General features: G+C 42.8%; 1 protein-coding gene across 1 annotated transcript; it reads left to right on the plus strand.

Moving 5' to 3' along the window:
* Window positions 1-111: 111 nt before the first annotated feature.
* LOC121087383 (neuropeptide-like protein C4orf48 homolog) lies at window positions 112-24,689 on the plus strand. The gene is made up of 4 exons (XM_040592339.1): window positions 112-11,364; window positions 11,524-11,680; window positions 18,415-18,503; window positions 22,380-24,689. The coding sequence occupies exons 2-4, from the start codon at window positions 11,557-11,559 to the stop codon at window positions 22,443-22,445; spliced, it is 279 nt and encodes a 92-aa protein (XP_040448273.1). The 5' UTR covers window positions 112-11,364; window positions 11,524-11,556; the 3' UTR covers window positions 22,446-24,689.
* Window positions 24,690-26,494: the final 1,805 nt, after the last annotated feature.

The following is a 26,494-nucleotide window of genomic DNA, read 5'->3' on the forward strand; positions in this document are numbered from 1 at the left end:
GTGACCACATTCAGGCATGTTATAGTTCTATCAGCTGTGATGAAGTATATGTCATGAGGAATTATGTGTGCTGTACTCGGACCAGAACAGTTTATATCTTAGTGTTGAGTTTTCTGATACCCTGTGTAGAAGTGTTGTCTTATTTAATTCAAACCTTTAGTTTCTTCCCCTCCTTCCCTGGACACTCCATTCTTAACCCACTGTTTCTCTAAATAGCTTTATCTTAGCAGGTCAAGTGGCTAGAGTAGAAAAAGGAGAATAAGGGTATGACTAGGCAGCCTTGCCAGTTCCAGCTGTACCCAATCCTGCTAACAGCAACTGCTCAACATCACATTGAAGGAAAGCTCTGTGCGGTGCCAAGAAGTTTCTTCATGAGAGTCCTCCTTATTTTACTTCAGGTGAAATGCAGTGATAAGGTCATGTATATTTGGTCCATTCTGTGATGGACTGAACTATGAATATTTTGGTCTTTCCTTCTAGTTGCCTTTGAAAGCTGCTCCTTTTGTTTCAGGCGTGAAGAAAGACTTGTGCACCTGAAAGCTGAGATTATTTTTATCCTCAACTCTACTACTTTATTCTGAGATGTGTTGTCCACTCACAAGTCTGAACTGGGCTGAGCAGTCTGAGTAGGTGCTCTGAGTTTGTTTGACATGGTTTAGAGCTGTCTCAAACCACTCCAACAGTGGGACTGTGGGGTGCTGACCTGGTTTGGGGAATGGGTGGGAGGTAGACATCTGAAGGCCAAGTTCTCTTCAGCTTAATTTAGAAGAAAGTGCCTGCCTGTGGCTTCACTTGTCTAACTAAGCTGGTGGGGCTTTGCTGGAAGTGGACGAGAGAGAAAACACAACTACTGCTCTGCCAGTCCCAGTATGGTAAGAGACAGCTGGGGGAGTAGGGGAACACAACAGACAGCCTCAGTGGCTTGCCAAACCTGTCCCAGGGCTTGGAAAACCAATTCTTGCACACTGAGAAGTGCAGCATGTTCTTCTGCATGGAACCAGGATACGGGCCAGTGCAGAAGCTCAGTGTGAACTGGAGAGGGGATTCTGATGTTATTTTTCCTAATTCCCTCGAGGACATAATACCTGTTGCCACAAGAAGCAGCAGCCAGGAGGGGTACAGATGGGGAAAAGGGGATAACTTTCTCATTCTCTTCCTCAGAATGTGAATTTTTTAAGAAAATATTAAAAGATTCCTTTAAAGTCTGCAGAAGATCCATTACAACCAGGGATTTCCTAGTGGAAATTGCTGTGTGCTCCTTTGAAGACCACCTCACCTATTTTCCTTTAGGTGAATGGTTGTTCTGTACTACCTCTTGTTCAAACCCAGCAAAATAGCAGGAGTGCAGAAAACAGTTAATATGCCACCAGTTCTAAAAAAGGATTGTTAGGGAGGTCTGGGAACTGCACCCAGCAACCAGAATATCTGTTCCGGGCAACTAAACAGAAACTCTTGAAGGATTTGAATATGTAAACTCAGGTTTAATATGACACAGTGACAAGAGTCAAGACTATTTTTATAGAGCAAATGAATACAGCAGAACCAGATAAACCGGTGACAAAAGCAGCTAGGCTAGTCCAAAGTAATGTACAGACTAGAGGTCTTCTGTCTAGACAAGAAGTGAGTGAAGAAGGATATGGTAGAAGTTTATAAAACCGCGAGTGACCAGAGACTGACTGTTTGCTGTACCTTCCCAAACAAGTGGGGTGCACTCAATGAAACCAGCTGGAGGCAGGGTCAGAGCAAACAGGAGGATGATGCTCTTGATCTACTGTGTGTTTCAGTTGTGAAAGTCCTCATTCCAGGATGTTGCTGATGCTAAAAATTTACGTGGGTTTAAAAAGCAGCTGTTCAGACTCATTCCTGAAAATCCTATTGCAAACTGTTAAATATAAAACCACCAAGATTCCTGAACCACCCACAAGTTTCTGCAAGTTAAGGGTGTTGTAGGAAGACATTGCAGTTGACCTGGGTTTATATTTTTCCCTACACATTTCCTATCGGTCAGTGCCAAAGCTAAGATACTGGTCTTAGAAGGATCTTTGGTGTGATCTGGTGCAGTTGTTCTTATGTGTAGTAATAAGCCTCTTCCCAAATTCATAACATAAACTTCCCTGTGCTCCGTAGAGCCATTCCTTTTTATCCCTTATAAACAAACACTTTTAGCAAGTCCTGAAGTTCTGGGTTTCCCTGTTGACTGAGGACATGGCACCACTAAGTAGGCCAGTGGTCCCGCTTCTGCAGCCCAGCACATTGCAGAGACCACTCCAAAAGGAGGAGTAAAGGCTTCTTTTTGAAGGGAAAGAAATGATACTGCAAAACATTTGCCTACTGCCAGGAAGGAGCTATATAATTACTCAGAGATTCATGTACAAGCCCAGTTCTGTCTAGCTTTCAACCCTTGCCCTATCAGCCTTGGATTTTTGCTCAAGATACTGTCCTAGTTACCCTTTGTGTTGACCATTCAATATGCAGATCATCTGTCCCATGCCATAAAGAAGTCTTGCAGCAATGCACTCGTGAGTAGCAAACACTTGTGCATGTGAAAAATGTCTGAAAGTGATCATACATTGCTGTGGTCATGCTGCTGAGCTGGAAAATTTCTTCCAGACTTATAGTCCTACGTCTTTGATGGCTCTGGCACTGTTTTGCCTCTTGTTCCTCTTCATCTACGCATACAGTATTTTCTCTGCCCTGTGAAAGCCAAATGTTAAAATTTATTTAACATTAAAAATGGAAAGTGTTAGTACAAACATGCTTTCTCTTCCCATCATAATTAAAACTGCCACTGTGCCTCCTACAAGAATTGCATTTTTTCTCCTCAGAATCCAAAGGTCCCTGCTAAATCCAAACTGTTGTTTCATATATAGTTAATAGGGCCATCAGAATATGCATGCATCCTCCTTGCTGTACAACTTGTCCTGTTTTATCCCCTGCAGTACATTATGTGGTTGTCTCTTGCTTTGTGACTGCACTGAAAGCTGTCTGGGGCAAAGAAGTTGTCATGTCAGTAGCACTGGAAGGTGGCCATCACACCTTCAGGTGTTGTGAACTTACGAAATAAAAATCACAATGTAAAATATGTTGGGTTGTTGCTCTAGTTTCAAACACAGTATTTGCTTTTATGCATAGGTTTGAAATTTAATCTCCATGTAGATATTTCTTAACCTTCTAACTCCAGCTTGCTGTTCTGACTGTAACTTTGCAGAGATGAGGAGGGGCAGAGAAGGTATTTTCAAGGCCTCTGAGCTCTGAACTTTAAAAAGTGACTTAAAACAGAAGAAAAAGAGTTACAGGCATGGATGTAATGAGAAAGGAAATGCAAATACCTGCATATATTCTATTTCTTACATTGGTCAACATAGACTTTTCTTTCCTGATAGTCAAGGCTGTCATTTGTTTCTGCTCTGAACAAACCATTCACTTGCTGAAAACTTACTAACATATCAGCTTGTCTTCATTAGCCTTGAGCATCTTTTTCTGTTTAAATCAAAGTAAGTGATATTGCACTTTTCTGATCATTTAAGTGGCAAAACTATAGCTTGCTCTCCTTGTCAATCAAGTCTGAAAATGGAACAGGACTGGCAACTCTCATTATTCTTTATATAGCTTCACTCCTCGAGAGTCCAAATCAACTGGAAAGACAGCCTGTTCCATATGGGAAGCAGGGCACTAGTTTCAAGGGAGGCCAGTGTTCAGGTTCTTATTTTGGCGTGGGAGGATCTGAATACTCTGTGTGTGTGCATTAATAGGTGCACTTGACACTTAATGTTCGTGCCCAGGCAAATGGAATGGCAGCCTCCACCCTGAACTACTTATAATTGTTAGATGTTTTCTAAGCATTGATGGTATTTTCTGGTTTTGGTTTCGTTTGGGTTTTTGTGTGTTTTTTTTTTTTTAAGATTAGGACTCTAATTTTACTCTATTCCTTTATTTTTTTCCTAAACTCCAAAAATACTTGGCTATGCAAAAGCCAGTAGGTATCACTGACAGAGAAATCAAGGAATCACATTGCTGAGAGTTTTTGCTCTATGAAGTGTCAGTTGATGCATTACAGCAGTTAGGGTTTTGTGTTAATTGTTACAGAACGTACAGACAAAACAGAGCTTCTATTTGGCTTTAAGTGCGAAAAACTTTTATTGCCTGACATTTCGATATACATAAGGATATTCATCTAAGGGGCTTCTCTACGAAATAGTGTAGGAGCTTTTCTGTATAACAGAGTTGCGTCTAGTCCAAATTAATGGAAAGATCCGCTAACATAAAGTACATTTTAATGTCAAATATTTTGAGCAAACCAATGTTCATTTAGGAAAAAATAAGTCCTTTTGTGTGGCTTCCACACTAAGCCTGGTGAAACAGCATTTTCCTTTGCATAAATCCCAACATTCTTTAAAGTTCCCGGTAATACCAGGTTTAGTGAGGCTATATCTATTCAACTCTTTACAACCTAAAAAGACAAGCATGGTTTCACTCTGAAACTTTTCAGTTTAATATAGGGCCTTGGGAGAGACACAAATTTTGGGACCAAAATCAAAGTTGCCTGCATTTGCGAATGCTTATAGTCAAGGCTCTCATTGGAGGCCATCTTTAGTGCTGTTGACTTGCAAAGGTCTGGGCATTGTGGTTGTTTCTTTTCCTCAGTTGAAGAGCAGAACTTCATACAGGCGGTAAATTTCATACACATGATTTCTTGCTTAAGCAGCTTTTGCATTAATCCTGGACTACATATACACTGTAATAAAGCATCCAACTTGTGAAAAGTATCTGATTTCAGCCAACAGCACTGAATATGACTAATGCACAATTCAGTCTTACATTGAAGTGGGAACAGAACATTGCTTAAATGCTTTTTGACAGCTGGTATACTGCCCATTTAAAGCATGGTTTGTTTTACATACAATATAAAATCAAACTGTGTTTTACCCATGGAAGGTTGAACCGTATCCCAGAAGTCGATAGCTTTTCTAAAATAAAATGAGTCTCCCCACCTCCCCTTTCTGTATGCACACACAGGCTATTCACAGAACTGCCTGTGCCTTTAGTTACTCTGGTTTTGGTAGCCGCAGAACAATGTGCCCCTATCCCAGCACTGAAAAACCCCAACCAACAGGTTCTGCTCTCAGAACACAAGAATTAAGAAGGGATTTTTGCACACAACTCTCTAGCAAGTAAAAAATGACATGTCTATATCTTCCTAGACAGGGATAAGACAGGCAGTAGTGAGGCAAATAGGTCAGCTTCACTCTCAGTGGCATTCAGACTGAGTACACAAGCATTACACAACCCTTGCCTATGCTGTAGATTTACCCTTTGTCCAGCACAGTGACAGTTGCTGAATTTCCAGCACTCCAATGCAAACCTCAAATATGAACTAGGAAAACTGGTGTTTTGCCAGTGGTTCTTACTTTTTCTTGGAACCGAAAGCCTGAACTGACCTTTGTTTTACAATAGCTTGACAGGAGCCCCTCCTGTGTAGCAGAAAGCATTGTAGGCTTTAGAAGGTGTTTAAAATTGCTTGTCACACTTGGCTTCGGTTGATTTTTGGAGAACTGATCAAGCCTGAATGCTTTTCCACATCTTACACTGTGGTGAAAGAGGCCTCTTGAAGTTGACTAGTTCCTGCATTAAAGGATCTTGGGTCTAAGTTTCTATCATACTTCCTAATTGCGGCCACATCCCTGTTTTGCAGTGTCACATGGACTTCGTTGGGACAGCTGCAGTGTCTCAAAGGCTCATAGCCGACCATGGTTTAGCTTGTGGTTGGATTCTTGAAGGGTTTTCCAGGAAGCTGTAAGATGGGGAACTTGTCAATCAGTGATGCCAAGAACAAATTTGTCATTTCATGAAGGAGACCTTTCTCCCCCACCAAACCTCTGACTTCGTGTTTAAAGAAGATACTGAGCCATCAAGCAAAGGTGAATCATTACCTCATGGCATGAGAGACAAGATAAGTACAAGGCGCTTTAATTTTCAGTCCTCAGGGCCTGAGATGGCTGCCAGAAAAAAAGGCAATGCAATTTATTCTGTTTATGGGCTGAAACATCTACAATGCACCAGCCTCTTGCCTCTCAATTCATTTGCAAGAGTGTAAAATAACTATTTAAAGGAGGATTAAGAAGCGGTGGGCCCTGGCAGCTGCCCTGCAGCCAAGTGTCTCTGAATTCCCTTATCAGTGACCCATCCCAAAATGGGAATGTTCTTTAGCCATCATACTTGCTTAGGCCAGAAAAACATTGCCTTTGCCCTGATAACTGGGGAAGGAGAAATAGCCTGAATTTCAGATGCTGTGCAAGGGCAATGCGTTTCTCCCAGGGGTGTCTGTGTTTATACTGGAATTAGAACACAGAGAGCTGGGAAGTGACTGCCTGGAAGCAAAATGATTCTCATAATCATAGGATCATTAAAAATAGGACGGGAAAGGTATCCATAAAAAATCACCCAGTTCATCTCTTGTCTTTATGCACGGCCAGCTGTCCCAATGCCATTCCCAAATGATGTCTAGTTTATGCCTACAGGCTTAGATATCCCCATCTTTGACAGGCAATCCATCCCAGTGCCATCCCTGTTATTAAGAATTTTTCCAGGGGCTTTGTTGGTGCCTTATTGATGCAATTTAAACCTCTAGTTACTTCTGCTGCTGTTGGTGTCTCTGCTAGTTCCTAGTATTGCAGTGACCAAACCAGATGCAATACTGCAGCTCAGACCTTCTGCTGAAGGCAGTCTAAGATCTTGCACTTTTTTTTTATATCCCTGTATAATCACATTTTTTTGGCAACGACAGAATATTGTAGACTGATTTCAGCTTGTGACTCCCTAGCTCCACCGTAGAAGTACCACTTAAGCTGCTGTTCCCCATTCCAAATAGGAGCTGTTGATTATTCCTGATGAAATGTAGCACCTTGTCCTCATCCTTATAAAATATTATTCTCTTAGACCCCCTTTTTTCAACTTATCTGTATGATTTAAATAGTTTGTAACCAGCACTGCTTATAATCTCCAGACTGATGTTACATCTTAAATAACCACTTTGCTTATTCATTATCCAGCTGACTAATTAAATGCTGAATAACCCTTGAACTAAGTGAGTCTCTGCAGACCCAATATGATATATCTTTCCATAGTGGCAGTGACCTATTGCTAGGGCTCAGCAGTGACCCAACCAGTTTTGCTGGCCTCAGAGCAGTTTCCTTGGCTTGCTTCTGACAATGCTGTTCAACACAGCAATACATATCTTCCTGAAGTTGATTAAATTTGGCTTTCCCTACCTGCAAGGCCTGTTACCATGTCACAGAAGGAAACTAAACGGGTTTGACTTGATTCTTGCAAATACCTCCTATTTGCAACTCCAGTTTTTGTTTTCTGAATGCTTACAAACTGTTTGTTGGTGGGATTATTGCTTCTAAAACATTCATAAGGACTGATGGTAAACTGGCTTGTGTGTCATATAAGGGAGATTTTCTCTTTCCCCTTTTAAAGATAGTCACTACATTTACCTTTTTCCATGGCCGGTATAGCTCACATCTTCCCTGAGCTCTCTGCAATGATTGCTGATGGTGGTTGCTTTGGTTTCTTCTTTAAATATCCTGAGGTAGGTCTAGTGATAGCCCTGAGTAAAAAAAGAGCTCTAGGCAGATTGAAACCCAGAAAAGTGATGTGCCACAAACCTACAAGCGTATGTAACCAAAGCAAATTTCTGTTCAGTGTTCTTACCTAAAACTTGTGCACTGGTATTAGTTATGTTAGCCTGCTGCTCACTAGTTTGCCTTGTTTTGGTTGGGTAGGTAAAACAGATGCTAAGACCTCTATTACTTTCTAGGCCTCAACTTGATTAACTTTCCCCTTCTACTGAACAGAGAACAAACTCTTCACTTGGTTTCTTGTCTTCCTCACTCTCCATGTGTTTAAAAAATGCTTTCTTGCTATTCTTCATGTTTCTCACTATTTGCATCTGGGTTTGCTACTTGGCCTTTCTGGGGCCTGTATTCTCTTGCCACTCTGTTATTCAAGTAATAGTAACCAGGCACAGATTTTTCTGTCTCTGTGCTTTCTTCTTCTGTTTGAGTTCAGAAAAAGGGCTTATGGCCATGTTAGCAGGCAATGATTTAGCACTTCATATTACAGTGGGATTAACCACCCCACTTGCCATGTGTACTCATGAGTATAATAATAGAGTTCTAAAATTAGAACCTTTGCCTGCACCTTCCTTTTAGGCACACATATCTAACTCAGGTCTTTAATGTTAGTGATTTTAACTAGGTACATACATTTTGTTCCTTCAGTGCAAAGATGTAACTTTCAATACCTGTGACACTTAGGCATCAATAAGAGATTTTCTGAGGGAGCTACCAGATGTCTGCCCTCATCTTCCCAATAAATGTCTGGGTGGTTCTGGTTATTTTGGAGGAAACTCTTCTTTTGTTAGCAAATGATAATTAGGCATGGCTTCTCTGTAGAAAAAGAAAATGAAGTACAAATATTTCCAACAGCCCTCTGGGATTCACTATGACATTCTTCAGACAGCAGTTGGACTCCTATGAATCTCTTGGAATTTTCTCATCCTTAAAATTAAATTGGGTACTGATATTCCTTAGTCATAGGGGTAGGCAATAGGGAATATAATAGCAAAGCAAGTCATGCAAATGCTTTCACGCTTCTCTCTTCTTCAGCTTTGCTGGAGGTGATAGAACAACACAGATTTCTGGAACTTCTTCATGCAGACCAGATTCTGTTCCCTGTGAATTGAGAACTGTGTCTTGGACCACACGGTTCTGCTAGCAAGAGCAGTTGGGAACTTCTTTCATGCTTCTTAAAGACCATGTCATTTGACACAAAAACTGACCCAACTCTGCAAGTTCAATGTCTGATTGTTTTACATTGGCACCAAGCAATTAAAAAAATGGGCATTATTTTAAGCTTAGCGGTGTGCTGTAACACAAAAATAACACCATCCACCCCATTAGATGGTGGATAGAGGGTGCCCTACCACAGATCCCTCCCAGTGTCACAAGTGGGACCAGGTTCAATGGTGGTGCACTGTCTGGATGGCAGTAGGCCGGTTCAGCAAGGACCCCTTCTGTGGTACTATTGCCGTGTTAAGTCTGGATATTGGGTGGTGGAGCAGTCAGAAACCAAGACAAAGATGGTCCATCCTCTCGCAGAGAAGCTCTATTGGATGCATATACGACTATGCAAAACTTTGCTGTGATATAGAGGCCCTAATAACAAGATACCACCAAACCATGTGTAGGCATCCTTGGAGTCTTGGTATCCTAGGAATGACGTATTTCAAGACCTTCATCTTTATTCCAAATTTTCCCAAGTTCTCTGCTCTGATCCCCTTTATACTTTTTGCAGTTGTTTAGGGTGGGTGACACTACTTACTTCTGTGGTTGGCCTTCTTCCCCGAGATGTCAAATTCCTTTCCTTGCTTTATCGTGTGTTGCACTGCTTGTTCTACATACCTACTGAAAAGACCAAATAATTATGAAAAAGGTTTTCATACTTATGATTTTAGAAAATACTATATTGATACTTTGAAAAAATATTAGAACAAACAGTGCTTTCCAAGTTATCAAAGGTTATTGCATCTGTAGGCAATTCCTTTCAGTCCTTTTCTTGAAGCTCATGTATGAAAAGTATGATATGGCCATGGGACCATAATGAGGGTATGCGCAAGAAACACATATGCCAGCATGAATGGAAGTGTAAGGTTTGCATTTTGTGCCAGAATTTCCATTTGGTGTTATTTAAAACTGCAGATCAGGGCTAGACTGTGGCCAGCACTAGATGAGTGTATAGGCAAACTGTACAACGTTGTTCCATTATATCCTGGCTCTTACCGAACTGTTCCTTTAACAGGCATCTGAGGCCTGTGAAGAGACAAACAATGTTAAACTGAGCCATCTCACACAAACTCACTTCAGGCATCCAACTTCAGAGTCTGGATTAGGAGTCTCAGTTTCTCATAAAGTCTGTGGAGCCATTTTGGTGCATGTGTGCCGTGACTCACCTTATGAAGACCCCACCAGCTGAGACTTTCATTTGGACCTTCCATGCAATGGAAGTTGAGCTTCAGTTGCACTTTGGGCTAAAAATTTGCTTAATGTGTTACTCTTGTAGGAATTGCTTCTACAACTCTGGGCTGCCCCTCTGCAGTCTTGCATGCACAAGGCAATTCCACTTTGCCAGGAAGCAGTCAAGAGCCTGGGGGCCTTTGAGATGACCTTTAAATTAACCTGGTGCAAAAAGCATAAGCATTGAAATGAGGGATGTAAAAGGTAATTCTGAGGAAGCCACAGGAACAAGTAAAATAGAAGCAGAGTACGTTGCTGGTGACAGTCCCTAGAGCTGAAGACATCCAGGGGTAAATTGTGTCTCAGCCTGGGAAGGCTGGTACCTCCACAGCCCGGCAGGTTAGTTATTCTGTACAGAACAGGAAGGCTGGAGGCTGCTCCCTGGTGAGAGGAGACATAGTGTCCTCCCGTGAAAGAACAACAAAGATGAGTCTTGAACCACACTCTGGGGCAAACAGGTATTGAAAGTGTCTCTCTCTTTTTTTCAAAAAGTATAAAAAATACCACCTCCACATCCTGAAAGCCTGATTTCAGCCAGTTACTTACGGAGATCCAGAAGGGCTCATGCTTGAGCTTTGTCAGGACACAATCTATTAGCAAAATCCTGGATCAAGAGTTGATCTTGAAGTGAGCATCTTTAAACTTTGACAGTACGTAGGTTTTGACTGGGCTGTTATCATGGTTACCTAGTGTGATCCTGTGCAGGATCCATATTCCTGGGCTGGTTCATGTGCCAATGTTGCTGTTGTCCACAAGGCTTTGTTTTCAAGGTAGTTAAATGAAGACCATAATGTAGTCTTCCCTGGCGTGCAGGGCACCATCAACAGGCCCTGCATCTTTATTTTTTCAAGCAAACTTTGGAGTTTTAATCTCATTTTAAACCTCTTGGAACAAAATCTCACTTTGAGTTACAACTAAAGCAAGGGATGGGAGCTGCATATTTCAGCACATTCCCTTTGGGAATAAAATCGACAAACACAAAGATTGCCTAAGACCCTCTTACGTGCATAGCAGCAGCCAGTGTTCACCAAGAAGAGGACATGGCCTTTGAGGAACTGAGTCAGGGGAGGAGCTCAGCAATGACCATTCACCACATTGTGGTCCCTTTAAATCTTCTCCACTTGGCAGCTCCAATTTTTCAGTGTTGCTATAGCAAATCTCCATGGCAATGACCCTAATCAGGGAAGGGGGATGCAGAGGGGGCGCATGCTCAGAGCGGCTGCTGGAGCCTCTCCTGCTTGCTACAACTGCTCCAAGGGTCTAGCAGACAGGCGAAGAGAAAGATCAGGTATCGGGCAAACTGGTCCGTGGGGTGCATTGCAAGCACATGGCATGTGGGTTTGTTTGCGTGCGCATGTGGGTCTGTGCTTATCAGGTCTCGTCCACTTCTTTGTGGGTTTGTGTGTGGTAGCAAACTGCTGATTTTCACTATTTCTCCTTGTTTCAGGCAGGGAAGATAGCTTGAATTATTGATGAGATAATGGCGTTGCCGTCTGTCTGGAGTGTGATGCGTGTGGCGATCCCGTTCATCTCAGTGGTTGGCCTGCTAAGCATGAGGCTTGTAGGGGCCAGCCAGGACCCTGGGAGTGTGATTCCTGCAGAAAGTATGTACCTGTCATGTGCACTCATGCCCTCCCGCTGCACCGCGTCTGCTTTCTTTCCTCCACTTAACTCACAGCAGCCACACAGACCTTAAGCTCCAGGAAAACGCTGCATTGCCTGATTAGCGAGGGAGTAATGATGAGTTTGTAACATGTCAGCAAAGCCCATGAAAACAACGCTTATAAAAACAGCACGTAAGCAAAGGATTAGTAGTCATTTAGGAAAAAAATGCTAACTGCATACTATAATTTTTATTGGAGCTTGTTTCAAAGCTCTTTGGGTTTAGGTCTTTTAGATCTGCTTCTAGAGAGTTTCATTTCAAGATTTGCCACAATACATATAACATGCTTGCTAGTCTGGATATTGTTGGAAGAAAATTTGTGTCTATTTTTGCTAAGGCATTACATTTTTCTTATTTTAGTATTTAGCTGGAACAATAGGTCAAGTTCAAATTTCTTGTAACTACTACAGACTGACACAGGGGAGGTTTACCCAATCAGTGTATTTGTAAAGCATATATAGATTTCTGAAATCCTGCTGCTATTCTGCAGATCTAATAAATAAATAAATATGACAGACTGGCTTGAGCACACCACGGAGCTGGGTTCTCTTGAATTTGGATCACAGCTCTGCATTAGCTTCCTCTGTCATTTTGAGCAAGTCTCTACTTAAACGTTCTTAGCTCCAAAATGAGGCAAAACATGGAGTCAGTGTTCTCAGGGTGTTCTGATAACAAGTGGAAAGTAGCCTTTCACTAGAAAACATCCTCTGGGAGGAAAAAAAAAAAAGGAAGGTAATTGTATACAAACCTATCTTTAGTTCTTAGTCATGCTTACTTTGTATCACAGCTATCTTTTCACATGGCTGCAGAAATATTTAATAGAAGACCTGATTTAGTCACTGTTTTATTCTCCTATAATTCCATTACTAGTTTTCAAATACACCTATGTGTATTTGTCTCTACAGAGTTTACATGCTGAATTCCCTTCTTTTTCCATTCTTTTCTTTTAGTGCTAAGTTGTGGTTCTTAAACAGACCTCATTGACTTCATCTCTATTTTGTGTGTGTGTTTTTTAGGTATTAATTAATTTTAGTAAGTTTTGTGACAAGTAGTCCATTTTGTTTCCTCAGGGAGAATATCGTGCTTGAAAAATAAACTATATGTGCCCTATATGTGTGTCTATTAGCAGAGGCAAGTCAACACATTTTTGGGGCAAAGTATATCGTGGTTCCTTATTCTGCTTGTGTGGTGGAAACTCCCAATTTATCTGTAGAACAAAACTCTTGGACAGGGTCTCTGACCCCAGTCTCAAGGAGTTGTATTTTTTATATCTTCTGGCCAAACTACTGAGACCCCTGAGGAGCACTTGAGGAAGGTTCCTTGACTTGTCTGACTCCTGCATGTGAGAGAGAGGAATGAAGGGCAGGTCAGAGTGTTTCTGTGTCCAGTGTTTCTGGAGAGACAGGCTGCTCTGTCCTAAGTAATGGAGACTGGTAGCATTGCTATGAATGCATAATGGTATTTAGGTCTGAGGCCAGGTGAGGAGGAAGACTCTTAGCTGATCATGGATGGCAAATTGTTCTGTGCTGCTGTAGGGACAGAGTTTTAAAGCAGCAAGAAACTCAGGATGCTCCTAATCAGCCACTTGTTGAGACAGTGCTGCATAGCTGCTAAGTGTTCCAGGTACTTTCCTTTGCCCATCTAGTCTCTTCCTGATAGTTAACCTGTGGAAGTCCTCCCTTAGGACTCTATGGATGCTAAAAGTTTTCTTGGGATTGCAGAACTGATTGGGTAAATTCAAGGGGAAAAAAAAAACCAACTTAGAAAGGGCTGTTAGCTACAGCAGCAGTTCTTCTGGCTCAGGAGCTGCCTCAGCATATTCCTGAGACCTGGGAGGGTCTCTGGGGACACATCTCTCCATACTTGCCCTGCTGTTATGCTCTTTCATGGGCACCCATTGCTGGCTGTGAAAGTCATGTCTATAACCAGTGCCCATGGACGTTCCCTGGCATGGGGACATGGCTGTACTAGTAACCTGCTACAATGGTCCCTGGCACACTTTTGTCCATGACAGGAGGCCTATCACCTGGCTGGAAGACAGTTTACTGTTCCAGATATGAGCTGTCCTATGCCAGCTGCTCTCAAGGCTTGGGAATGCTCCTAGACACATTTATTGTACTAGAAGTGATGTGGCTCATGAGAAACAGGACAGTGGGCCAGGCAGACCTTTGATGTGACATACTGCAGACATTCCTGGATCTTTTCCTGCTTGAATGTCAGATGCACTGGCTATTTCTCATCATGGAGTGGATCCTCCTGGGCACTGACCCATTTTGAGGGCAGTGCTACTGGCGCACGTGCACATACCTTCCCCATTGCTGGCACTTAAGTCCATACTGTCTGCCCAGGTAAACTGGTGGCTGTGGGATCCTGAATGACCCAGCAACAAAACCGGGGCTCTAGTACATGTTCTTGGCAGGGGTATATGATGTATATGAACCGTACTAGGTGTCCTTCTGCAGGGCAGACCAGTGTGGTGCTCGATGCTTTTCTCTGTTCCCAGGTGGATGACGTGGTACTGGGAACATGTCTTTAGTAGGAACAATCTCTTGTGGACCACACGGCCCTACAGCCTCACTCTCCCACTTGGTGGGAGAAATGTGTTCTTCCTACAGCAGCATGAGCTGGAGAGGGACAGCAATGTCCTCATGCAAGTGTGGGAGGTGCAGGAGTCACCCGAAAGAAGCATGAGAGTGAGTCACAGTTCTTAGCATTGCAGAGGGATCCTGCCCTCTGTGTGGCACTGATACCTGGCTTGGGGTACCATCACCTGCTCTCTGCCTGGCATAGTTTCTGCCAGCCAGAGAGCCAGGCCCAGCTTTTTATGAATAATGTTAATTAGCAGTGGTTAACCATGTCCTTATACACAGCACTTTGCATATGCAAAAAACTGTTCGAGTATGAAGTGGTCTTACCAACATTTGTGGATTATTTTGTTTAAAGTTCAATGCAATCCACTAGAAAAAAAAATTAAGTAATTTCTCCAATCTCCCATTTCATTTATAGCCCAGATCACCCACTGTGAAAGCTGAAATGTGGAATTTGAAGAACAGAAGCTGGTCAGTCTGTTTTCATTAGCCAAGGTGCATGAAATACAAAGAGTAGATGCCATGTGCATGTGAGGGAAAGTAAATCAGACTCCCACAGTGCTTTCAGTTCCAGTTTTTCACCAAGAAGAAGCCAAGAAGCATATTTTAGGCTCTCCTCCCCCACTTCTCCCCAAACACACAAAGACACATACAGTCTTCATGCTGACAGGACCCATTTAAAGAATTATAGCTGACTCTTGATAATTCTCATTATGTTAATCCACAAACCTGTTAAGTCTCCCTATGAATGATAGTCTGTTCCCAGCTGTCAGCAAGGAATTAATAGCACTCTGCTGTACTTCGCTATGAGGCGACTTAGGTTTAGTTTCATGATTACTATAAGCTGATGTAAGCCTATGCTGCCTTTGCCCTCCTCCCCATAACCTGGCCTCCTGCCCTTGCCCTGTTTCTTGTTCTGGCCCCAGAACTTGGGTATTCAGGATCTGATCTGGAGAAAAAAAGATCAGCAATCCAGCTGACCGAGCAACTGCATGGTTACTCCTGCTGTAAGTGACGGAAAGTGTGGGAACATGTAGCCAAGGACAGAAATCAGGGTGGGATTGCTGCTATTGGCAACAGCACATTTAGATTTGTTTAAAACCTTTGTGAAAACAGACCCTTAGATCATTATGTTGGGGAAATGTCCATGGGCATCCTACTGAAAATATTGTAAGCATGAAGAGAGATGAAGTCTAGCTAAATAGGCCAGTTTACCAGTCCAGCTCTTCAGTCTGGAAAGGAGACACTGAGGCAGGGAGTGATGGAAAGCAGCAAAGTCATAAGCTGGACAAAAATAGTGAATATTTAATAACTGTCTCTTCCACTGCAAAAAATTAGAGGCAGGAAATGAAGGCAGCAGATGTTAACCTCAGAGCAGACAGGAATGGTATTTTGTTCACTCACTGAATAGCTAAGCTGTGGAACTCATTGCCACAGGATGCTGTAGGTGCCAAAAGTTTACATGGATTCAGGAAGTAATGAGGCAAATGAATGTGAGAAAAATTCACGGCAACCTTATCAGATGCAGAAACACCAGTCAGACTCAGGATATCCTCAAACATCTTGATACGCTGGAAGAACATTTCTAATCTTATTCTTATATATTCCTTAAGTATTTGCTATTGGCTACTGCAGGAATCTGGCTAGTGTAATAGTTTAAAAGCCTGTTTAAATCAGTACTTGGGCAGGTTTGCTGGTAAAAGTCTGACTGTAGCTACAGGCTTTCCAGGTAACAGGGTATCACCTCTATTTTATTTGGGGAACTGCATGCAAGTTGCTCTGTGCTAGTGCTTGATGGAGAGATCAGAACTGCCCTAGTTCAGTTCCCAAAGTGCTGAACAGATGTAAGCTCTGCAGGGCTGCATGGGTGGAAGAGTTTATAGCTAGCCACCTCCCCGGCTGCTTATCACCTCCTCCCAGGTACAGCTGTCCTCTCATCTGCTGGTAGTGCTGCTTCAGTGAGTGCTCTCTGTGCTGCTTGCTCTAAGTCAAAATGATGTGTCCCATACTGGGATGTAGCTGGTTGGAGAATGACATGAGCTCTCTCACTGCCAGTGCTACAGGGCTGCTAGCTCCCAGCAGGCAGGAGTACTAACCTGACCCAGGGATAGCTGTGCCTGGAGAAGGACCCTTCATCAAGAACAGCCCAGGAGACCTCTTTAGAAAGTATGAATAAATATCCCATCATGTGGTGAAACTGTCTGCATCTGCATGGTGGCGTCAAAAAGCAGTGTGGTGTGAGTAGCTTCGCATGTGCTGACCCAGGACACAGAGGTGCCCAGGCAGGTATCCTCAGTGTCACCACCATTTTCCTGCAGAGGCTGCTTTGATGCCAGGGCAGCTACTTTCACAGGGGTGGCAGAGTGAAACAACCACTTGGCATAGTTGTGCCGTTCCACTAGTACCTCCCTGTCCACACAGGAGCACTTGGCTGCCATAAATACCAGTGAATGATTCCATGCAGCCATCGCCTTTATAAGGGCCTGGGAAGATTTCCTGGGTAGCAGACAATGATTGACTATTGAATTCATGACTCCTCAGAGAGCTTTCTCCACACTGCCAGAGCAGGAAACATTCATTTATGACCCGAAGTTTGGATTTTTCTCCATCAAGTTCTGATTTTAAGAACACTTTAGTAAAAAGTACTTCAAGATATGCAGCACTTCACCAAGGTGTAGCCAGGGCAGGGTGCTTTCTGAGATCACAGCAAGGGGAGGGAGCAGACCATGGCATCAAGCAAATGATGGATTTGTTGACAGCAGACTGAGGATGCAGGTTCTCTCTGAGGCCTCTGCTCCATGATCTGAAGTGGAAAAAATTAAATCACCGAAATACTGAAAACAGGAGGGGGTTGCGTGTCTTTGAAATGTGCTCGAAACCATCCTGTCACTATTTCTCTCGGACCTGGAGTCTTTGTGAGTGATGTACTTACAGAGGTGGAGACTTTGGATCTCCCCATATCCCTGGAATTCAATCCCTGGCTTGATCCCTGGATCTCCCTGAGATGTCAGCTGCACGGAGGGGAGATGGAGGAGGATGGATGGGAGAGAAACACCTCCTGGACAGGTCAAATACCCTAAGAGGTTTGCTGGGGACCAAGAAGCACTCTGGCTGCTCCCTTCTGTCAGGCCCAACTGCTAAGTCCATGTTGGCAGCAGGGTGCCAGGCATGGGGTGCTGCAGTGCTGCACAGCAGGTCCCTGGCTCCAGGCAGCTCCCCAGCTATCTCAGCAGCAGCTTTGCACCCTCTTTGCTTTGTCAGAGCAGCACAAGTGGCTGCCTGTGGGCAAGGGTTTCAGCACTCCCCCCAACACGGGGGCTCTGTGATCAGTACAGAAGGCCTCTCTTCCCATTCCACCTGCACCTCCTCCAGTACCTGCATTTCTTCTCCTAAAAACCCACACGTCATTAACTCTGGGACTGAACAAAAGGGCTTAAGTGCAGGGTGAATCCTGTCAGAGTGGAAATGCCCAGGTCCAGAAGTGAGCCACTCTAGTTGTTGTCGTCTCCTTCTCCCCCTCTTCTCTGCCTTTTCCCTGCCCTGCCCCTCTGTGCACACACACTGGCACCAGCTGCAGAGCCAGTGGGATGCTTTGCATTCCTGGCAGAGAAAAAATACAGCAGCAGGTGAAAGGAAGCAAATACAGATCTGGCACTGTCCCTTGCCAGGCTGCTCTGTAAGAGCTCCTGTAAAAACAGACCTGCCTGTCTGATTTCTGAACCACTGCAAACTGCTATTTTCAGTTGACAATTAACCCGTGTCTGAGGAGGGTTGAGGATTTCAGTTTTAAGGTAAGAGGCTGGGGGCTGAAGGCACACGGCACTGGGCAGAATGAAGCCTGAGCTGTGTTCAGAAGAGTACACACAGCAAAATGCTCTTGTGTTTTTTCTGGTCCTCAGACATGTGCACAAGGACAGATACAGCCCTGTCCACGGGCAGCCCTAACCTTGTGCACATGCAGGTGTGGGTGCCTGGCAAAATGGATTTGCTCCTGGCATTACAAGGTCTCTGAGTATTCCCCCTCTGTACTGCTGCACTCCAGATTTCATGCTGTGACAATGATGTCTTCTTCTGTACCTTTTTCCAGGTCGCCCCTGTGTTGACTGCCATGCATTTGAGTTCATGCAGAGGGCGTTGCAGGATTTAAAGAAGACAGCATATAATCTAGACGCACGGGTATGTGTTTCTATAGAAATGCTCTTACTTAGCCTTTATAGCCAAGTGGCCAGGTCTGCCTGTCTGCGTATAGCAGAAATGACATCCCTGCTGACTCACTTCCATTTCAGCAAATAGGATCATACCAAGTACAGATTATTTCTTCCTAGGCTGGAGAGGTTCATTAAAGATCATCTAGTCTAACTTCTTGCATAACAGGCTAAAGAATTACCCCAGACAGTCCCTGCATCAAATAAAGAAGGAAAGATGATGCATGAAGGAGAGAAGAACAAGAAAACTGATTTACTCTCTACCTCACAACATTGATTCTGAGCTGTGGACTGACTGCTCAGCGGGTAGGAATGGAAAGCAAATGGGAGAGCAAGAAGGTGGCAGGCAGGGCTGGCAGAGAGGAAAGGGAAGCACATATATTCTTTGCTCATGGATCGATAGTCTGTGCAAAAGAGGGAAGCACATTTGCTCTGGTAGTTATCACAACACACAGGGCATTTTCCTCACATGCCAGTCTTGTGCTGCAGAGGTCCCAATGAACAAAAAATGAGGGTGTGTTAAATCCCCTGATTTTAGCAATGCATGCATATGTGGGATCGTAAGTATGCATAAACACTGACTGTGGTAGGACTTATCGCAGTGGTTCCCATGCTGTCTGAAGTTTGCAAGAGGCAGGAGGTCTCTCAGTTCTAATAAAGCCTCACCATGTGTGTTTTGTCCTGCCTCTCCTTCCCTAACAGCTCCATTAACACTGGCAACATGACAGTAAAGCAACTTGTGGTGAGTGAAACCAGTTCGCAGCCACGTCTCCCGTTCCTTTAGGTGCCTGCTCAGTGCCTTTGACCCATGTCACCTCTCTTGGTAGGTGAGAAGGGCTCCTTGCTCCTCTAAAGTCATGCTCTACTCAAATTATCATTCACAGCAGAGTCAACCAGAGTAGTAAATTAATTGTGCCTCTCAAACTATAACACAGAAGGGCGATTACATTGCTTTGCCTTTGCTTTCTTGTGACCTTGGGCAATCATGTAGGGCCCTACACAGTAAGGTTGGGGTGACTGGGGTGACTTTAGCTTTCTTGAGCTATCAAGAGCAAACTGATGAGGGCAGAGCTCTGAGTGCAGTATGGGTTACGTTGCAAAAGTTTCCCCTGCACTAGCATAATACTAAATAACTCTTAGTGGTAGAGTGTGAATAGGGACTCTTTACCTCCAGCAGCTGTGCTAGGCTGTTCTGGTACCTGGTGGGATTTCACCTAAGTTTGGATTAGGTTCAGCTGAAATATTTACATTTCACATGACACGGCAAGACCATGTGCAATCATAGCTGTGTTGGTTCTTATACTGTCACCAGACTTTACATGGGAAGTTAAAGCAGGTACTAAATTTCTCTAAGCCACACTGAGAAGATTTTTTGAATGCAGCAGAGGCAGCACAATTCCTTAATCCCACATATTCAGACATATCTGTGTTGGCTATTGTATTTGCAGAGCGGAGTAAGAATACAACCCATCAAAGGGCAATGCTGTGTCCTAAGAGTGAGGCAGAATATAAAGGGAGAGGCTGGCCTCAGAGTGCTGCAGGGTAAGCTGTTTCAGTGAGGACTTGGGACAGGCCTAAGATGCCAAGGCACTGATTCAGCCAGCCCTCAGTATTAGAGAACAAGGGGCATAGGAACAGCGCATCATCAAAACAACCACAACCAGTTATCTGGAACATCACCACACTTTGACAACTGTCAGAGTTTAATACCGCTAGTAAAGAAAGGGTATATTACTGTCCATCTTTTTCAGCCTTTGGATTGAGACTCCAAAGCCCTTTCTGGAGGAGATGCTTCAGTTAAGTACAAATTATTGAATGATGCAGAAATACAAAAGTGAAATGTAGGGTCCAGGGCCTTGCAAATGGCACACTGCAGCTTTCTATTCTCTGCAAGGTACAGCCTTCATACCCTTACTCCACTGGTGCTTGGTTTATGCTGACCAACTATAATTTTTCAAGTTTTACACACAAACAACTTCGTCCAACAACTGAGTCTTGAAAGTTTTTACAAGGGGAAACTCCATGCAGGACTGTTCCTACCAGGGACTTCCTAAGCCAATGCCAAGAGGGCTGCAATTAATTTTGTAATTGATGCTTCTTTTTCGTAGTCTTCAGTTTACAATTGAGTGCTCCCAGATCTGCTCTTCCTGCCTGTAAGCAGTCATGAGTGATGCCTAGGCAGGGTTTGTGGTAACAGTGACAGCTTGGCATTACAGTGAAATCCAGTAAGCCTGTTTGATGTTAAGGTGATTCTATGATTTCTACTGGGCTCACAACAATAAGAGCATTCACTCATCCAAGATTTCATTGTACAAGCAAGGAACAGTGTTTAGTAATGCCTGCCACTGCACTAAGCCGATAAGTGAAAGCAGACAAGGAAAGTGAACAAGTCATCTTTAATGCAAACGTGGATGTCAAAAGTCTGAGTTGAAAAGGACAGAGGGCTGTGGAGGGGAAGGAAAAGCAGTTCTCAAACTGCCTTTCCTTGCAAAATTTTGCAGTCGGAGAGCAAGAAATGAGGAGCAGAGAGTGGGAGCCGCTAGGGGACAACGGTACTGCTGGCCAAGCAGGAAAAGCTTGGTGGAGCAGGTCTCCAGGTAGAAGTGCCCGGCTATTCCTTTGGAAACTGCGTCTTTGTTAATCAGCCCTTTGCTCTTACTAATTTTTCATGAGTTATCATGTCAGAGGAACACCAGCAGCCTGAACACCTTGCTATTTCATGGAGCATGAGATAATTTGTTAATAAGTGGGCTTCAACCTTTAATGTTTTTTCCCAGTGCGGATGGGATACGCATTCGTGGTGAATTTAAGCCTGGTAACTTTTTTTCCCCTCTCAAGAAACTCTTCAAAGTCAGTCTACAAACTACTTGAGGGACCACAGACCACAGGGTGAAAACCACAAGATATGCTCAGGAGGAAGTTTCTCTTCAGTCACAAGAGTCTTGCACTCGTTAACGTGAGTTGCTTGCACTGACAATTTTGAGTCTTGCAGGAGACTCAGCTTCTGAAATGATGGTGCCAATTGAGAAGTTCAGCCTTTGTTTCTCAAAAAGTGAGACCAGGACACACAAAAGACTTAAATTATTTGATCACAATTAAAGAAACGATACTTAAATATCTTTAAGGATTTAAAGTTAATATTCTTTCCTGCATACTGAGAAAAAAAAGCTTGTAAATGCTTTTCCACAAAGGCGCTCCAAAAACAAGACCGAGTAATTTTAAACGATGTATGTAGAGAATGGTTTTCAAGTTTTCAAGAGTTCCGGGGGCATAGCTCCAAATGGATTCGATAATAAGGCAACTGTCAGTAGATTAACTCAGGTTAAAATAGGAGCCACAAACTCAAGTCATGAAAAACCATGAGTTTCAGACAACAAGGTTAGTCTGACAGCTGGATTGAACTCAGAGTTATTCTAGAGAAACAGCAGTGTAACTGGGAGCACAACTGGCTCCTCAGCACGTGGTATCTGGTGCAATTAAATCATACAGTACTGAAACGTTGTCAACAGGAAGCCAGCAATAACTGCATAGGAATTAAGAGTAGTGCAGTTGAAACTGGAATTTTTCTCAGCCTTTATAAAGGACACTTTAATGATTTTGACAGCCTACTCCCTAGTAGTTAACTGTGAAAATGAAAACATTTAAACTATAAAAATACTCTCTGTGCATCTTGGTTCTGAATATACTTATTTCTTCACTTCTTCTGGATGAAAACCAGCACTAATAACTATGATTTTTCACTCAGCAAAGCACCTTGGCTACAGCTGTGTGGAGGGATTAGGTATAATCAATTATATAATCTTTTAAACTGATATATTCAGTTCTTTGATTTCATGTTTTTCTGCAGACAGAAACCCTCCTCCTGAGAGTGGAAAAGAGAGGCCTGTGTGATTGCTTTCGTGCAGTACACTGAAAAGAGCACTGGGATTTGGCCAATGGACATTTATTCATTTTTAAAATACTGTTCAATAAATTACAGGAAGATACAGAGTGCAAGTTGTGCCACGCCATAAGGAAAACAATTTTTATCCAGGCAGGTACAGCTCAGATAATTTTTGCTTTGATGTATTTTATCATTACTGTATGCAATATTGCATCTGCTGAAATGTCAACAGAAGAAACAGCGCCCAAGTCTCACTCGTGGCTTTTATGAGAGGATAGCATCTCACTTTTCTAGTATTTCAAGCCAAAAATTGTCCTTGGATTCTCAGGCCAGCCCGTCAGCACACGTGAATTGCCATAGATCTGTGAAAGTCAATGGATCTGAATTCTTTAATGCATTTATGGTAGAATATATCCCTAACATGAAAAGGAAGCTACTTTGCAATGATGCATAGCTAAACATTTACAAACAAGCAGTCATGGCTTTATATAGAAATTAATAGTTGTCACTGCTTGGCAGTCCAAGGAAGGTATTTGTTCCCAATTGTATCAATAGTCCAGTGCACAGAAAACACTGTAATCTGTATCACAATTTTAATTTCTTCAGAGCCACACAGTAGCTGTGATTTTTTTGGAGAGATGTATTAAGTATCTAATGTGATCAGTAACATTTGTAATCGCATGAATACTGCCTGGCAATTGAACCGATTGCGTCTGCCAAAATCTTCTGGAGAAGTGTCTTTCATTAAGCAAATCACATACTGGATTGATCCACTCAAACTGGCCTCTACACAGGGTTTTGGCAGAGAGCCTACAAAATGCCTGTGTGCCCAGGAGTCTCTTGCAAACTGTATTCTGAGAAATATTTAAGTTCTACCAAAATGGTCCATAGCTCTTGCATGGACTTTACATTCCATAGCAGTGGGTTACAGTGCTGATACTATTAATATTCCTGCTGCAGTCAGTGTGAGACAAGAAAGAACAAAACAATTTAGGCAGTGTAGTAGTAGTAGTAGTAGGTGGCAAAATTGCGCCTTGTTACTCTTTGAAAAAGGAGAGCAAATCCTTTCTTGTTATTTTCCCTTTTTCCTTTGTTTTGGGGAGGAGAGCAGAAAATGGCCCCTGTGGAAGATTATTGTAGATAACAGTAAGATTTTTCATAGGGCTTAAAATATCATCCCCAAAGTATAATTAGTAGAGATCTGTGTATCAGCTAGAGAATCTATGTACAGGCTAGACACTTTTGTACAAGCAAGAGTGTGGGAGCAGTATCAACAACAGTGGTTTTCAAAGTAATTTTGCCAATTCTTATGAATTTGTCTCTCTTCCCATAAATGGCTGATATTTTGCTGTCAGGCTGCTCAGTAAGTTATGATGGAAGATATTTGTATGTTTCCAAAGTGCTTCTCTCCCATTTTCTCTACCACATTAGGCACAGGGAAATAGGGAACTGTGACCCACTGCCAACTTTGTGTGCAGTCATACTCAGCAACGCAAAGGAGTGTATTGCCGTATACTCTGCCAAAGTTGTTCAAAAAGCATGTGTGTGGTTCTCAGCAAGGAAAAGGTTCCTTGCACCTGCATTTCAAGCAGGAAATTCACTTTGTCCTTTGTAGTGTTCTAGAAAAACCCTTAACAGGTCATCAGGATCTAGTTTGTATAAAAGAGAAGCAGCATGACACAGCAACACATTGCTTCTAGCAGCATTACACTCCAGTGGTGACTGACTGACAGGAAGCAATAGAGGTTCTTGTCATAGACCATATTTTATTTTACAGATAAAACATTAAGCTTAACACAACTCCTTTGTGAAATATTAAACTTAGGTTACTTTACTCCCACTTAGATTTGAACCAAAGTAATGCACAGGTTTTTTTGAGTTGGCTCTTCGCAGGAGATGGAGTTCCAGCACTGAACCTGTGAATTTTCCAGCCCAGCTCACCTTATCAGGGGGCAGTATGTCTATGGTTTTGTATTGCTATTGTGCATGCTTATTCTGCTGGTACCTTAAAGAATCTTGCAAAGTCCTGTTAGCAAACACTGAGGGTTTTTTGGCTGTGTTTTTATTTAGAAAAATGGTTGCTCACAGTTGAGGTTTGATACATGCAGCTTGTTACAATAAAAAAGTGGAATGAATGACAAGTGGATGTTCTCTGACTCCCAAAGGGATCACAGTGACACTGCAACTTTACAGTTGTGATGACAGTGATTATTCTGTATGTACTCCTCTTTGTCTATAATACAATACAATAAAAGCGCAAGATGCATTATAGTATTTGGTGTGCTTTGTTACTGATTTGAAAAATGACAGTGCTTGTGCATTAGTAAATATCTGGTCTTTAATTAGGTGGAAAATACACAGAGAAAAAATGCTATTTTGAATATGAAAATAAAGAAATCTTGTATTGGGGTAAAATTATGAATGTATTCTTATTTGCTGAAGTATAAAATCAAACTCACTTTTACTTGAAATTAAAAGTACTGCAATGATATTTGTGACCTTTTTTAAGGACTCCATACTCTGAACTTGCTGGTTGTGATAAAGCTCCTTATAACTGCTGGATGGCATGAGGAAAAAAAAATTTATTATTGCTCATGAAGTTAATGTAAATTTGGAACCCCATTGAGTCTCTAATTATAGAAGAAACTGTTTTTTACAAAATCATTCAATTGCAGGAGGCCTTAAAGCAGGAGGTCTGTTTTCCCACACACTTTCAGCACAGTTTTGCTGCAGAGCCCCTGACCTTTTGAAACCAAGCTGTGTCTTCCTTTGTTTTGGTGCAGTGCTGCTGCAGGTAGCACTGGGCACATGGCATTTGTACACAAGGTGGAGTGCAAGTGGTAGGCTGTAAAGATGCACAAGTCCTCCCTATAAGAGAAATGGTATAATCTTATTAGCGTGGTGCTATCTCTGTTTTGGCAAGTGATGGATAAATCCTAGTAATGATCTCTGCATATCCACAGCTTCTCATACCTGAGGTAATGCCTTCTTTAGGTATAATATTGTGTGTATTCTAAGTTAGTAATTTTGAGCTCAGTCTCAGGACAACTCTCTGAAGACATGTCTCTGGATTTCGTTCTGAAAAATGGGAACACTATCTTGCTTGTAATGAAGATTCCTGCTAGGTAACATCAAAGCTAAATAGTATTATTGTTAGTTGAATCTGGCTAGTGTATGGGCTGGTGTTCCTTACCCATATTTTTGTGTGGAATACTCTGAAAGCCCTATGGAACACCCTCTCCAGATGGAAATCTCGTATTTAGAAATCAGTTATTTCTTTGTACTCAGAGCTAGGCTGTAGGCAACTCTTGGCTGATCTGAGCATCCACTATACATGCCCTATTTTCTAAGCAATAGTTATAAAGTGTGTAGGTAGTTCTCTTACGAGTATCCACATGGTTTCTGTGCCCCTTCCTTCACCCGCCCCAGGCTGGTACCCAGAAACAAGTCCTCCTCCTGTAGCAGTGGGACTTATGGAGAGGGCTCATGCTGCTACCAGAAGACAGATCTTACGCTGCTGAGAGAAAGCACTTGCTGTGCTGAAGGAGGCTAACAGGAATTCCAGTGTAGTTTAAAGGTAATTTAAAGGAAGAAAGGCTCTGAGGCTGTTGTGCCTTTCCTGAGGCAGGGAAGCATAAAGGATGTTTTTTCTTTGGAACTGGCACAAGGCAGAAAGTTTGCCTTTGCCTCTCCTGGCAGACAGGAAAGAGACCCCCTTGCCTAAAACAAAGTTCTGCTTAGTCCTTCCCTGGCCAGGACTCAATGTGTAAGAGGAAAGGAGAGCAAGTGTGGAGGGGAAAAGAGACACCTGCCTTCTGCAGCCTGGCTGAGCTCCTGGCAAATCAGTGCTCCTTACTGAGAAACCAGAGCTGCAGCCTCCTAAGGATTTATATGCTGTGCATGGTAAGCAGAGGCTGCAATCATTTTGAATGAGGGCAGTGCTGCAGACAAAGCCGCCCGGCACAGCGGTATCAGGAACAGGATTTGAAATGGGGAGCACAGAGATGTGTGCACTGATGCAAAAGAAGGGATTATTTTCCCCACTCCTGTCAAACATGGCACATGAACTTTCCAAGCTT

The sequence above is a fragment of the Falco naumanni genome, chromosome 1 (assembly GCF_017639655.2).
Source record: "Falco naumanni isolate bFalNau1 chromosome 1, bFalNau1.pat, whole genome shotgun sequence".
In the NCBI taxonomy this organism is placed as follows: domain Eukaryota; kingdom Metazoa; phylum Chordata; class Aves; order Falconiformes; family Falconidae; genus Falco; species Falco naumanni.